General features: G+C 60.8%; 1 protein-coding gene across 1 annotated transcript; it reads right to left on the reverse strand.

Annotated features, from left to right (window-relative positions):
* Window positions 1–2,487: 2,487 nt before the first annotated feature.
* Window positions 2,488–12,805, reverse strand: Bpifb6 (BPI fold containing family B member 6). Its single transcript, XM_047542075.1, has 15 exons — window positions 12,706–12,805; window positions 11,353–11,452; window positions 10,375–10,479; window positions 9,799–9,948; window positions 9,600–9,663; window positions 9,182–9,242; window positions 8,458–8,549; window positions 7,672–7,848; window positions 7,071–7,124; window positions 6,563–6,736; window positions 5,915–5,982; window positions 4,639–4,684; window positions 3,580–3,643; window positions 3,134–3,210; window positions 2,488–2,520 (listed from the first exon to the last, which is right to left on the reverse strand). Exons 1-15 carry the CDS (start codon window positions 12,803–12,805, stop codon window positions 2,488–2,490), a joined length of 1,365 nt encoding a protein of 454 aa, XP_047398031.1.
* Window positions 12,806–14,885: the final 2,080 nt, after the last annotated feature.

A 14,885-nucleotide genomic window follows, 5' to 3' on the forward strand; every position in this document is an offset into this window, starting at 1 on the left:
GAGGTGCAGCGTGGTGAGGGGCAGCCAGAAGGGATCCTCAGGAAGGAGAAACAGTCCAGCAGCGATCAGCTCCTGGCGGAGTCTGGAGCCTCAAGTCCTGGGTTCGACTCCCCACTCTGTCGGGTTGGCTGGCCCGGGGCAGCAGCCTGGCAGGCCCGGGGTGGAAGCTGCGGGCTCGGGAGCAGACGCGGGGCTCTCCTCGCCCTGTGAACTGTGCCTCCGTCCCTCTCTTTCTCCTTCCTTCTTTCCCCCCTGTTCTGGGCATGGAACCCAGGGTGGCGCTCTACCCACTTAGCTACCCCCCGCCTCGCGCTCTGTCAAGGATGCCATCGCCTCCCTCCCTGAGTGCGGTGTGGAGCCAGGAGGAAACAGGGGTCCAGTCCAGTCCCACCTGTGCTGTGTGCCCTTGGGCAGGTGGCTTCATCTCTCTGAGCCCCTGTCCTCAGGTAGGGGAAGGGGAGTCCAGCGGGAGCAGTGCTTGGGGACAGGACCTCTACACTGCCCACAGGCTCCCTGTGTGGACCGTCTTCTGCCCAGGTGAATCCAGATCACTGACCCCTCGAAGGCAGTAGAAATCAGATCAGAGGTCAGAGCGGTCAACGCTTCCCCATTGTGCAGATGGGGAAACTGAGGTCCAGGGAGGTGGCCACGCGGGTGCAGGCTGGGGTGGGAGCCGGTCTTCCGACTCAGCAGCCCCGTGCTTGGCTTGCGCTCTGGGCCCGGGGAGGAGGCGGCAGGGCTCCAGGTGGCCCTGAGTTGCCATTGAAGAGCTGGGCACTCCCAGAGCCCAGTGCCAACTACCCGTGGATTAGCCAGGCGTTTGTACCTGCCAGAGTGTCTCAAGGCTGCCATTGTCCCAGAACTGGAGAGATGGCGGGCCATGAGATTAGGGCTGAGGCTGAGGGACAGGGGACGGCCTGGCATCCGGGCCGCCCTCCTCGGTGCATGGATTGGTGCCAAACTGGGACACAGTCCACCTGCCGGGACCTCATGCGCTTGGGGCGCACTGGCCTCGACCAGGCCTCTGGTCACCCCCCAGACACGTGAGTGCCCAGAGGTGGACTCACCACGCCCACAGCCCACCCCGACAGTCGCACCGAGGTGTGGACACAGACGCAGGGACAGCCCCAGCGACGACTCCCGCGGAGGCTCCTCCCCTGCCACGCCAGGCTCCCGGGCGCGCTCTTTTTCAGTGTTACAGATTTTTTTTTTTAACATTCTAGCAAATAAAACTGGTTTTCAGGGTCTACAGAGAAAACATGTTAGCTCAGTTGTAGGTCAAGAGTCGTCGGTGTAAAGGGCCATCTGAGGATGACCGGGCGGGGCTGTGCTTAGTGGTCCAGTGCGTGCCCATCACAAGGCCCTGGTCCCGTCCCCAGGTGGACAAAGATGAATTAACTGTTGGGGGCACTTCGGAGGCACCAGGAGTGACCTTACCCAGTGGAGCCAGGGAGGCACCCTCAGCTCCGTCTCCAGGGCGGGGACACGGGCACACACAGAGGGTCCCCCGAGCCTTTGGCACACAGACCCGCAGGCAGCCTGCGGCAGCCGGCTACACACAGGCACGTCCCCGCGTCCCTGCGCTTGCTGGCGCGGGGTCACACCCGACCTGCAGCCTGAAGACGGCCGTTGGCAGCCCTCTTGACCTCAGAAACCACCTGCGGCTGGTATCTGTGGGACGCGCCAGGTCGGGCACCGCCCTACGCACTTTGGGATTCAGCTTGCCCAGTCCCATCACCCCTGCTTGGTGCTGACAGCATCCCACTTAACAGATGGAGAAACCGAGGCACCTGTCGGCAGAACGTCTTGCTCAGGACACACGCGGTCAAGAGGCAGAGCTGAGATTCAAACCCAGAGCCTGAGCCCAGTCCCGGCTCTGCACCTCAGCTAGCAGGGGGTCTGGGGCCACTTCTCCCGCCTCCCTGAGCCTCAGTCTCCTCATCTGTGAAATGGGGACAGTGGTTGTAGGACACAGGCAAGCTCCTGGGGCACAGGCTCCCCATGAGTAGAACCACCCTCGAGTCACCAAGATTTGGGGACACCAAGTTGAGATGAGAAGAACTTTGCCACTCACTGAACAGAATGACCTCGAACAAGGGGAGTCAGCTAGCCCGAGTGTCCACGTCCCCATCCGTAAAGTGGGGAACACAGTGCCTGCCCTCCCCCACGTGGTCATGGACACAAGAAAAGCCCTGATCAAGGTCGTCAGCAGGTGCTCAAGCCCCCGCCCCAAGGCTGCGGCCCACTGTCCTCAGATCCAGGCTGATCTCAGCCCCCAGCCCCCACCAAGGGGAGGAGAAGCCACACGTGGATTTGCTATTTTTAAAAAAGAGACCAGAGCGTAAAGGCCTTTCTCCTGTTTATTGCCAGGCCCGGGCTCTCCCCTCACTCCTCCTCAAAGAGAGCAGCCCCCGCTGGTAGGGGCTGCCCCGGCTCCATTCGGACCAGGCGGGCACCTCCGCAGGGCGGGTGGCGGTCAGGGTGCCGTCAGTCCAACTTCAGATCCAGCAACAGAGCACCCTGGCAGGAGAAAGGGGACCAGGGTGGAGAGAGAGCAGGGAGCAATGACCGGGGGCCAACAGCCCGGGGTGGCCGGAGCTGGGCCCCTGACCAGGAAATGGGAAGCAGGGCACTGTGTAAGCAAAGGTCGGGTGGACCTGCCTTGTGACCTGGGAGGCCCCCTCACCTCTCTGGGCCTCAGTACTGCCAAATGGGCACAAGCACCCCAGCTGCAGAGTGGAGAGAGGGAAGTGAGAAAAGCAAGCACTTCACCTTCCAGGCCCAGAGCCTGGCCGCCAATGAGATGCTTGTAATAGATTGAGCGCTTCCTGTATACCTTGAGGTGAATCATCTCAGAGAAGCCTAACAACAGCTCTGCGAGCCCCATTTTAAGCACAGGAGACGCAGGCACAGAGAGGACACGTGATTTGGTGGCAGAGGACGAGAGCTGCAGCGCTCGAGTATTCTTCTGGGGGTTCCGAGGGGCAGGTCTTGCTCACGCGATTGCCAGGATCATAGTGATGGCCACCTACCCTCCCCAGCCCCACTCCCTCCAGTCTGAGAGACGGGCTTCCGCTTATCGCCCATTGGCTAAAAGGGTCGATGGGCGTGGCCTCCGCAGCCCCTCCCTCACCTCCACTAGGTGCAGCTCCGCCAGGTCGTAGTTGATGGCCAGAACGTCCGGGAGTGGGAACCCGCCCTGGAGCACGCCTGAGAAACCCAGGAAGCCCACCTCAGCCTGGCCGCTAGGCAGGCGTTGAAGGAGCGGCTGCCTGGAGCAGAGTCCGGGCAATAGTGCCAGGCTCGATGAGGCATGTCTGCCATGCGCAGTATTTGGGGTTCAGCTCCAGGTCTCACTCATGACATGAGGTCAAGGGTCACTCCCAAATTGCAGGACGGGCCTTTGTCCCCAGGCAGGTGGTATTAAGTCAACATGGGTCTCAAAGATTCAGCATGGCCATCCCCCACCCGTTAGCTTCCCCATCTGGAGCCAGTGATGGGGTTTTGAGATCAGGTGAGCAGCCTCCCTTCTAGGGGCTTCTCGGCACCAGTAAAATGGAAGCCTGTGGCTGGCCTCACCGTTGACCACCGGGACGTAGGCTTCCTGGAGATAATCGGTGATGAAGGTGGTCAGCTCCTTCTCCTGGGAGAGAGAGCACGTCCACCATCAGTCAACACCACCCAACCCAACCCAGTTCAACACATTTCCTGGCCTCACTCCGGCCAGGCCTGGAGACTACGGCCATGAGCATTAGGGACATCAAGCAGTTTGTCCAGCTCGCATCAAAGCTGGGCCTCGCCAGGCACGATGGCGCACACCTGTGATCCCAGCAGCTCAGGAGGCTGAGGCAGGAGGATCGCAAGCTCAAAGCCAGTCTCAGCAACTTAGCGAGGCCCTGAGCAACTCAGTGAGACCCTGTCTCTACATAAAATACAAAACAGGCCTGGGGGTGTGGCTCATTGAGCTCCTGGTTCAATCTCTGGTACCAAAAAGAACACCTGGGCCTTGCCCTGGGTCTGGGAGACTGTAGGCCTCTGTCCTTCTCCTCCGCTTAGCGCCTGTTCAGGTGACGCATGGGCCCAGTCACCGTGCAGGAGTGGGGAAATTCAGGAGACAGAGCGTGGCTCTGTGGACCCTGCTTCTGCCCCTACAGAAATGGCAGCTCTGACCCGCCATTGGCCACCACCTCGCTGTGCCTAGGAAAGTGAGAGGCCACGGGCCTCCTCCTGGGCTAAGCGAGCGTTAAACCAGGGCGCAGTGTGGACGGGGGATGGGCCTCTGTTGTTCTCCTGAGCACTGCCAGAGTCAGGAACTGTGTCGGGTCCTGGGGCTTCAGAAACTGATAAAATCAACAGCTTGGTCAACAAAAAACAGCCCAGACTGCCACTGCCCGCGGCAATGTTTTGAAAGTCAATCCCGGGAGATATCCAGATTCTATCTAGAAGAGAAAACAGGGACTCAGAGAGGTTAAGAAACTGCCCTGAGGTCACACAGTAGATCAGGAGTCCCAAATCTCCCAATGGCCTTGCTCTCTTGACTCTGACAGGGTTCGGAGACTTCTTCCCTGTGGTCCCAAAGGAGAATGGCTCAGTCTTGCCCTCACAACCAGACCAGACAGAAGCACTGGGGACACTTACGTTGAAGGCACCAATCGATGAGGACCCCCTGGACAGGCTCAGCAATCTGTGGGGAGGGGGAAGTCGGAGCCACGGGCCTGGCCCTGGAGAAGGGGACCCCTGCCACCCCCACCCCCTCCCTGAGTCTCTGCTTCCCTGTCACCGGTGACGGGACGGGACCTCCTGTCTGTACTATTCATTCTGTCCCCACAATTCAAACCCCAAGTGCTCCTGTACGTCCTCCTGCTGGTCCTGCTCTGCCGGCTGGGACCCCCAGACACGTCTTTCTCCTGCCCAGGGCCAGCCATACAAAGGTTCACAGCCAGGCTGGTCAAGCTCACGTCCCTGCTGGACACAGGGTAGGAGCCCTGGCCCAGCACAGCTCCCCGTAGCACGCGGGGAAGGCCACCTGGTGACTCTGCCTGTCTAGCCTCTATCTCCATTCTTATTCCAAGTCCTCAGGTCGGCTGAACCCAGGGGCAGCGTACAGTCCAGACCAAGTCATCAGAGCAATCCGTCCTATGATTGGCATGGAGGGGGTCATGTGACCCAAACTGGATCCAAGCCCTGGTAATTTTATTGGAACTACTGGACAAGAAGTTTTTCTTGATGTGAGGGTCACTCTGCCACCCGGAGGGGAGAGGCTGCTTGAGAATTTAGCCCACAGAATGGATAGTAAACCCAAGGGGAGGAGGGAGTCAGATTCTTGAGGACTTAGTGTGCCTGGATCCAACCATGCCTGAAAGCACACCTATCCCTAGAGTTTTCAGTTATATGAGCCAAAAGATTCCCTCTGGGGCTTAAAGCAGTTGAAGTTGGAATTCTGTCTCTTTCAACTGAAAGAATCCCAAAATAGTATGAGTCATTAATTATTTAGGTGAATATAAGAATCAATGAGTGACTGAACGTAAATCTAGGAAGTCAATACGCTCTCCTCCAAACTGAAGGGGAATGATGAATGTAACATATGCAGCCAGTGCCTCACAAGGTCCTGACTCTGGTGGCATTTGGGTGGCAGGGGCACCTTTGAATGATAAAGGGGACATGGGCCCATAACCAGACTCTGCAAAAGCCCAGTGGGAAAGTGAGGGTAGGAGGAGAACTCAAGAAAGCCTAAGTGCCAAGCTAAGAATAAGAAAAGACCATGCAGACGGTGGGAGCCACTGAGGAGTCTAGAGCAGGGGCAGTGACAGAGCAGCCTGGCAGTGTGGGTGGACTGGGGGGAGAACCTGCAGCAGGAAGCCAAGTGGTGCTGGCAACGCCCAAGCAGGGCCAGCATGGGGCAGCGGGCTCCCACCTGTCCAGAGAGGTGGTCATCTGCAGCCGGTTCTCCTGCACCGAGTACTGGATTTCCAGGTTGAAGTGCTGGCGTCAGGGGAGGAAGCAGAGAGGAGGCAGTGGTCCCCATCAGCACCACCGTTGCCATTGCGGAGACAAGGCAGAGTCGGCCCTGCCCGTGAGGCCCCCGGAACGTGACCCAGCAGCCGCCCTCCCCTCCCCAGGTTCCTGCTGCTCCTTCCCTGGCCAGGACAGCGCCTGCCGCCTCGGGCTGGGGTGTCCTCCATCCCCCTGCCCTGGTCAGCTCCTGCTCCTGCTTCAAAACCTAGCTCAGCCACCACCTCCTATGGGCAGTCCTCTGAATCTGGGTCTCTCTAGGCTCTCATGTCCCCTGGGTGGACGGTCACTGCCCTGTGGCTGCTACTGGATGTTGGAGGGAGGGGACAAGGGGCCTGGGGAGACCCCACCACGGAGCTGCATCTGCTGGCCTTGCCACTCCGAGGTTCAGTGGCGGAGCCAGGGGTGGGACACCAGGCGGCAGGGCCAGGGAGTCAGGACCATGCGCCTGAGGCTGACAGAGAACGCCTCCATTTCCTTCTTGGCTTTCAGCTAAAATCCCTTGAACGTCGACAAGGCTGGGGACCCGATGGGGACCGAGTCCACTCACGGTCTCCAGAAGGAAGAGAGACACAGGGTGCTTGCCCCGCCGCCGGGCAGCGAACATCTCCAGGGTGCCGTGGAAGTGCAGCAGACTCTTGCCTGTCTTCATGGTGACCTTGGGGGGCTTGCTCATCCTGATCTGGGTCACTAAGGGCTTGGGCTTGGGGTAGGCCTCGGCCACCTGCAGAACCGGGGCCTTAGCCGGGGCTCCAGGTGGAAGCAGCGTCCCTCAGGAGAGGTGCCCTCCACCTTGGACACGGGAGGCCGGGCAGGCAAGGGCCGGGAAGTTCCTTAGGACAGGAAAGAGGCAAAACCCCCGGCCCGGCTATTCCTAGGTGGGACACAAAAGCGGAGCGGTTTCTCTGCCGGGCCCAAAGCGCACCCCGCGGAGGAGCCAGGCTGTGTCCACGATGTCCGATGACCGGGGAGCTGTGGCATTGAAAAGCTGCCTCCCAACTCCCCCCGCCCTTTGCTAGGGTGCGGGGACGGGGGGGGGGGGGGGGGGGGGCGCTCACTTCGGGGATGAAGCCAGCCAGTGTCTCTGTGGTTTGCGGGGGCAGCTCGCCAATCTGCAAAGTAAAAGTCAGAGTTGGGGTTCCAGGTCCCGCGGACCGTCCCTCCACCCAGCAGTGTGGCCCCAGGCCCTGTCTTCAGGCACGCTCTGCTCTGGACTGACAGGGGTCTCAGGTCACACCGAGGGGGGTGGAGGGCGAGTGGGGGCGGGGCGTGGAACTGGGGCGGGGCGTGGAGCTGGGGCGGGGCGTGGAGCTGGGGCGGGGTGCGAGGCGGGGCTTGGGGGAAGGGGCAGGTGCGCGGATTGCCTCATTCAACAGCTTGCGGCCCTGCTCCCCGCATCCCAGGGGTAAGGACAGAACCCAGGACGTGAACGTGGCCTCCCTGGGGCTGAGCTGGGCACTGGAGCAGCAGAGGGGGGCTGGCCGGCAATGGCTGAAGAACGGTGGCTGGTGCCGTGGGGATCTGAGGTCTGGGACAGGCGGCAGATGGGTGGTGGATGCTGGGGAGGCTGGTAAGAGCCAAGGCAGCCCTGGCCGCCCGGATGGCACTCAGAATGCCTCCTGGGGCAGAGACCAGCGAGGGCGGCGCTGCGCAGCTCACCATCTTGGCCTGGACGTCCACGTCGAAGGACTTCTGCAGAAGGGCCAGCTCGGCGGTGAGGAGGGCGGCTGAGAGCAGCAGCTGCGAGGAGCCCTCAGCATAGCCTCCCGGGATCTCCAGGGGCCCCCCATCCTCTGCCAGCTTGATGGCTTTGCCCTTCGGCTGCTGCACCTCGGGCTGTGGAAGGCCAGGAGGGGGACACTCAGCCAGGAGAGGCGGTGGCCGGGGTGAGGCTCAGTCCCCTGAACAAACAGGGCTCAGACCAAACCCTGAGTCCCCAGCTCATCAGTGTTAGAGCCCCCGGCACACGGTGGGTAGTCTGAGGCCTGAGCTGGAGAAGGACTGTCACGGGACCCCTGAGATCTCCCAGGAGAGCTTCGGACCTCAGCAGGTCAGGGCCTCCTCTCTGCAGAATGCCATTCCTGCTGTGTCCTCAGAAGAAAGAGGGAGGCGACCAACCACAAGGACCCCCAGGAGATGACCTCTTGGGAGTTTTCTTCTGATCCTGGAAGATGCATCTCACCTGGACGCCTGGGGCTCTGGAGGCCTGGGTGAGGGCCAGACTCTGCCTCCCACGCCTGTGGGACCCTGGCCAAGCCCTGCCCCCCGCCCGGCCTCCGTGGTCCCGTCTGCACATCAGCCTGGGGAGCAACATGAGCAGCCACCACAGCCAGCTGGGGGCTCAAGGCTCATGTTTAGAGCAGAGAAAGAGAGAGAGGACCCTCGTGTCAGGGGCCACCAAGGGCCAGTGAGCCCAAGCCCACCCCCAGTGGCCCCAGTACTCACGCTGAAGTCCACCTGGATGTGGCTGGCTGTGGTGGCCGGTGTGGACATCAGGACATATTTGACGGTGCCCATCTGGCCCACAGGCATGGGGTCTGTGCAGAAGAGGTTCCACTCAGAGAGACGCTGGTCCCAGGGCACCCAGAAAATTTGGCACTGGCCAGCTGCTCGCAGAACCTGTCCCTCTGTGTGACCCCAGTCAAACTGGTAGCATCTCTGGGCCTCAGTGGCTTCAGCAGCAGGCTTGGGGGCTCACCCAGGGCCACACGGCCGATAGGCAGGGTAGCTCTACCAGATGCTTCACAGATGGGCAGAGCCAGGCTCGGGGGCTTTGTGACTTCGCCAGGGCACGCTGCTGGGGACAGTCCCAGCCATTGAATAGATTTCCTTTCTCTCATACTGGGGAGCCCTGTGGATCCCCAGTGGATACTCTTGGGCAAAAAAGAGTCAGGTACACCCTGAGGACACAGGCTGTGGCCCGGGGCAGCGTGGCTGCTGCCCTTGGGGTCTTGGGGTGCCGGGTGGAATACTGGATGGAGAAATGAGCAGGGCGGATCCCAGAGGCCCTTGGGACTCAGGAGGCCCACCTGGACAGTCAGGGGGATGGACACCAGGCCTCAGACTTCCTCTGAGTTCAAGTAGAAGCAGCCACTTGAACAGGAAGTGGGCATCGAGGTCTAGCCTTCCCGATGTCCGCACGGCTGGGAGGTGTGGCTGGGGAACTCACCGTTCAGGTTGGCCCACTTCCTGTTCACGTACACCAGGACGGCGTCGATGGCTGGACACAGCTGGAAGCAGAGGAGGCCCTGGGTGGGAGGGTCCCTGCAGGGGGGCCTCGCCCTCAAGCTCCACTGTGTTCTGTGGGGAACCCCAAGCACCCTGATGGTACAAGGGCTTGTGGGAAAACTGACGCCCCCGGTCACACAGGAAGTCAGTGGCAGAGTCTGGGCTAGAGCGCAGATCCCTGAGCAGAGCTGCAAAGTCAGTGAGGGCCCCTCCCCGGGGCTGGTCATCTAAGCAGGGCTGCCGGGCGGCCATCGCCTCCTCCGCCCGTGCTCGGGGCAGACATCTCTAGTCGACCACGGCACCCCCGCTGAGCCTAAGCAGTCCAGCGATGGAGGCGGAGGCGGCTCTGGGCTGCTCACCAGGCCAGGGAGGACCTTGTGCAGGGTGCTGTCCAGGAACTTGTTGACCATCTTGGGCAGCATGCTAGACGGGAGCACGGGAGCGCGGGCCGATGGCACGGGACATGAGGGACAAGGTTAAGGAAGCTCGGTGCTCAGGAAGCGGGATGCAGGGGACAGCCACAATGGGACCAGCCTCCCCCGCCGCAGAGCCCCTCACTTGCTGGGCAGGTTGGTCTTCACGCTGACCAGAATGACCTCACAACCCTCGCTCCTGAACACGGGCAGGCCCGTCGCCTCCTCCCGCAGAAGCCGGTTGGTGGCTGTGATGTTCAGGACCACGATGATCTCCATGTTCCCTCCCATGAAGCTGGAGGAGAGGGCAGTGGGCATCATGGGCTCTCCAGCTCCAGGGCCTCCGTCCCTGGGCCTTCTTTGCCCACGATCTCAGCAGCTCTGAGGGAGGAGGGCAGGGGACCTTGGCACAGGACAGGAGAGGTGACGGGACCCTCCTCTCTTGCTCTGGTGAACTCCTACACATCCTTCAAAACTGCCCATGTTCCCAAAGCCCTTTCTGACCTCCTCACTCCCGCTCAGTGCTTTCTCTCTTCTAGAACAGTCTGTCGGTCTGTGGTTGTACTCAGCCTGGTTCCCATCAAAGTAGGAACCAAGTCCGCATCACCTCAGATGGCAGCACCCAGGAGGCACACAGTAGGCGCACAATAAGTGTGCATGTAGGAGTGAGACAGGAAGGCCTGCCCCCTGTCCTGTCCCCTCCAGCCCCTGACACACACACCTCTTGCCAGTGATGGTCATGCCCGTGGACACGCACTGGAAGATGCCCACTTCAGGTACGAAGTTCAGTGTGATGACTGGCAGCTGGACGTCCTTGACCTTCATACTGGGAAAGAACAGTGGCCATGAGGACTGGGCAGGCAAGACCAGGCCCTCCACCCCTCGTCCACCTCGCTGGGAGTCCTCGGGGAACCTTCTCTCCCATGTCACAGGGATGAGCCTGTCCTGTGGGGCCACCATGAAATGTAAAGAAAAGAACAGGACGTGACCCAGTTGCACACAGAAGGCACTCGGTGTATGCGAGGAGAGACGCACGACTGACGGTGACATTAGACCATTCTCCTCCCTTCTGTGGGGAGCAAATGGGGAGGTGTGCAGGGCCTCTTAATGGTGGTGCTGTGGGATTGAAGCAGGAAGCTCCTTAGGTGTGGCTGGCTGTCCTGTGCATGGGCAGAGTGTGTAGTAGTAACTCTGACCTCACCCCACTACATGCCAGTAACACCTCCGGCACTCCCCTGCAGGTTGTGACAACCAAAAATGTCCCCAGACATGACAGAATGTCCCCTTGGAGGCACAATCAACCCTGGTTGAGAATCAGCAGTCAAGATCCAAGGTAACAAAGATGTAGCACACATACCTCCACCTGCCTCTCCTGAGCTTTTGGCAGACATTACTAATTGATCACAGTCCTATTTCCCGCTAAGTCCAGAAGGAATCTGGGCCCGCCCCCCAGCAGCCCCGAGCCACCGATTTCACATTTCCTCCTGTCATCAAATGAGTGCTGACACCTGTCCAGCTCCAGCACTTGAGATTTTTTTCACTTCCTTAGAGTTGGATTTTTCAACCTCACGTCCTCCTCACAAGGGCAGCTCATACCAGGGCAGGAATTGTCCCCAGTAGATGGCCCAGGTCCAGGTAGGAGCAGTGACTGGCCCAAGGTCATGCAGCAGGACGGCACAGGGTCCGGGCCCCTGCTTACTTGGTGATACCCTTGATGGGCTTCATCCCCGGCCGTTTCTTGCCTGCTTCTGCTGCCATCTTCTCCAGGATGTGACTCTCGTCCATGGCGCTCTGCACCTCTGAAGGGGACGGGTTCAGAGGGACATTTAGGGGGTCCCCTACTGCTTCCCTGCCCTGCGCCAACCTCTCGGGCACCCCAGGCCACTTAGAGCCACTGTGTCCTACTCCAGGCTGGGCAGTGCCAAGGACCCAGTGCTGGGTAGTGCCCCCAAGCCCTGCCCTTCCCTAATGGGAAGTGACCAGCCTTGACAGTAACAAGTGACAAGAGCCACCATGGAAGGAGGGCAGGCAGCTACAGGAACCATGAGAGGAAGGGAAGAGCTGGGAAGGCTTCCTGGAGGAGGTGACGTATCAGTGGATCCTCGAGGAGGATTAGAAGTCATAACCAGGAAGCACAGAGGTGAAGGGCAGAGGACACCAGCGGGCGCAGAGCAGAGACAGTGGGCAGGGCCCGGACGCTGGAAGAGGCAGATCTGCTGTGGCAGGGAGCGCGGAGACCCAGCACCAAACTGACGGCAGGGGCACGACCTGAGGCCTGGGACGCCCAGCTGGGGTCCCCTTTCCCTGAGGACCAGGGGGTCTCAAACTGGGGGTCCAGGGCTCCTCTGGGAGCCTGCCAAAATGTAGGACCCAGGCCGAGGCCACGTGATCCCGACTGCCCAGGGAGGAGGCCCGACCCCGGATGACACCCTGCAGCAACTCCTCATTATGACACAGGCTGATTCTCCAGAAGGGGTGGCCACTCAGCTGCTGGGACTGCCTTTCGCCTTTTGCACTTGAACTTGAATCCTTTCGCCTCGTGGTCATGGAGCCAGGCGTGGAGGTGGAAAATAACTTTTACTAAGATCCCTCCTAAGGGATTTTGAGGTCAATTTCACTTGTTCCCCCTATGTGACATTCCTTCACACATACAGATGGGCGAACAGCAACAGAGAGGCCAAGTGACTTGCCTGAGGTAACACAGCAAGTTGTTTGGCGGAGCTGGGATTTGACCCACGCCTGTCAACCCCACAGCCCACATGCTGCCACCAACCCCTGCCATCAGGGCCAAGGAGGGACTTCAAGGGCGCAGGATTCCCAGCTCTGCCTCTAAGATGGAGGAGCAAGTCATCTCATTTTCCCTGGGCCTCAATTTCCCCTTCTGTAGAATGGGAGAATAATGACAATGCACTGCGTAGGAGTTTGATTCCAGGATCACGGGATGCTCACAGGATGCTCACGGGATGCTCACAGACCTGCGAACATGAGTCTCACCACCAAGCAGGTGCCCACGGCCCACCTCCTGGCCCCTCGCCCAGGCCTGCAAGCTCACCGTGGTTCAAGATGTCCATGCCCAGCCGCAGCCGCGCGCCAGGGTCGGCTCCGGCGCCAGTCAGCAGGCCACAGAGCGCCAGGCACAGGATCCGCAGCATGGCTCCTCCTGCTTCCAGGGCCTGAGTTGGGGACGGCCCGGGCCTTGGTGCTCATGGGGTTGTCCCAGGCCCCGGAGCAACTGGGGGCCCAGGAGCCTCTGGGCTGCAGCCAGTTCGGCCAGCGTCATGGCTGCCTCTGCCCAAGGGATGGGCACCCAGACTAAACCAGGGCCTCCATGTCCCCCCAGGCAGACCCCTCTCCCCCAGCTCAGCTCCCAGTGGGCACCACGCCCTCGGAGCCAATGGGCTAGGGGAAGGGTCAGGGGCAACGTCGCTAAGGGCCAGTGCAGCTCAGCACCAGGCACGGCGGCGTTCCAAGTCCCCAGGGAGGTGCCACTCCTCCAGCTCGGCCCCGCCTACCCGGCTCGGCCCCGCCTCCCCCGGGAGCCCCAAAATCTTAATTAGCCCCTAAGGTCCCCTGAGGCACGGCCTTCTCAATGGGGAACAGAGGCAGGCACGAGGTCTCAAGTCGGTGAACAGCCAACCAAATAGACATCCCCCTCCTAGACCCTTGAGGGCTCCCCAAAATGTCCCTGCCCCAGGGTATCCCTCCCTCTGCCCCCGGGACCTGAAATTCCCCTGACCAGGCCACGCCTATAGTTCAGGCTTGAGCCGTCGCTGGAGGGCATCACGGAGGGGCTCACTGTCGCTGGACCTGGGTCAGCCCAGAGAGAGGCTTCCAGCTGGAGTCTGGCTGGCAGCAGGTTGAGGTACGGGGCTCCCCTAACCCACGAGTGTGGAGAGAGAGGCTCCCACTGAGAGCCGCCATCCCAGTCCACAATTCTCTCCTCTCCTGTGCCTGTTCCGTGCCAGGCAGACAGATTACACCAAGCTGGGGGCTGAACCGGGGTACTCTTCCCCTGCACCCCCATGCCTTTTTAAAAATTTATTTTGTTTTGAGGCAGGGTCTCCTCACTAAGTTACTGAGGCTGGCCTCAAACTCGCAATCCTCCTGCCTCAGCCTCCTTGATTGCTGGGATTACGTACCATCATACCCACCTTCTGCCTCTCCCGAATCTTAATGTCTGGCAGAGGAGAAGGAATGGAATGGGAGAGGGGACAAAGCGGCCAGGAAGGACTCTCTGAGGCTGAGAACTGAAGGCTGGAAAGGAGCTGGAGTATGAAGACCCAACCCTCAGTATCACTAGAGGAAAGTGGTCTGTTTCTCCCTTGCCCTGATCAATTTTTAAATATCTATCTGGGCTTGAAAGCGATCGGCCTGGGAGTTTCTCAGCCCCTGGGACAGCTCCCTGCGGGGCACGGGCAGGCGCTGGGCTGCTCTCAGGGCAGATCTCTCTGAAGCCATCCCTGGGGCTGTGGAATTCTGTGCCAGGTGGCAGAGCCGGCTCCCGCTGACAGACAGGGACACTGAGCACCACCCAGTCCCCTGCCGGCCTGTGCCAGGTGTCCTGGTCCCTCGGGGCAGGGTGAAGGGTGAGTGTCTTAGGCCCCAGGGTCCTGCAGGTGTTATGGGAGATGGTTCACCCGGGTTCTCGCTCCAGAGCCTTTGCCTCCGGCATCCCCACCGTGTGGAGTGCCTGCCCCATACCCAGCCATCTTCTGTCCCCTGCTGTCCCTCAGGGTCTGACTCCAGCCCTGGCCTCCCTTCAACCCCCGGCCTCAGAGGTCACAGTTTGAGCCTGACCTTGCGGGGGCCCCACCCCACCTCCTGCTGCCCGGCCGCCTGCCTGGGCGTGTGGGTTCCCCACCCAGAGTCCCTCCGTCCCTTCTCTGCCTGCCACCTGCTCCTCGAAGCCCCCGCCGAGTGGCTCTGGGCTCCTGTAAGGCAGAGCCTGGCTTTTCCCTCCCTCATGTCCCCCCGGGAGTCCGAGGAGGCGCCGGGTCTGCGGTTCGAGTCACGCACCTGAGGTCGCCGTGTCCAGACCCAAGCCCCGGCCCTGCCACCCGTCCCCTCGCTGGGCTGTCCCTCATTTGTGAAATGATGGTGCTGGATGGGGCACTCGGGGGAGTCACGGTGGGGACTGTCCTTACCTTGCCCAGCTCCGGGAAATCCTGCTGGTGACTGACCCCTGCCTCTGACCCTGAGGCCAGGAAGCCCTTATATTCGGCAGCCTGATTA

The sequence above is a fragment of the Sciurus carolinensis genome, chromosome 2 (assembly GCF_902686445.1).
Source record: "Sciurus carolinensis chromosome 2, mSciCar1.2, whole genome shotgun sequence".
Lineage (NCBI taxonomy): Eukaryota > Metazoa > Chordata > Mammalia > Rodentia > Sciuridae > Sciurus > Sciurus carolinensis.

Excerpts from the sequence above, each read along its gene's own strand:
- Bpifb6 (XM_047542075.1), bottom strand. The coding sequence starts at position 12,805 with ATGCTGCGGATCCTGTGCCTGGCGCTCTGTGGCCTGCTGACTGGCGCC. Across the intron at positions 7,125-7,671 it reads TGGACGTCCAGGCCAAGATG|ATTGGCGAGCTGCCCCCGCA; the intron begins GTGAGCTGCGCA and ends TTTACTTTGCAG. Across the intron at positions 3,644-4,638 it reads CATCGATTGGTGCCTTCAAC|GAGAAGGAGCTGACCACCTT; the intron begins GTAAGTGTCCCC and ends TCTCTCTCCCAG.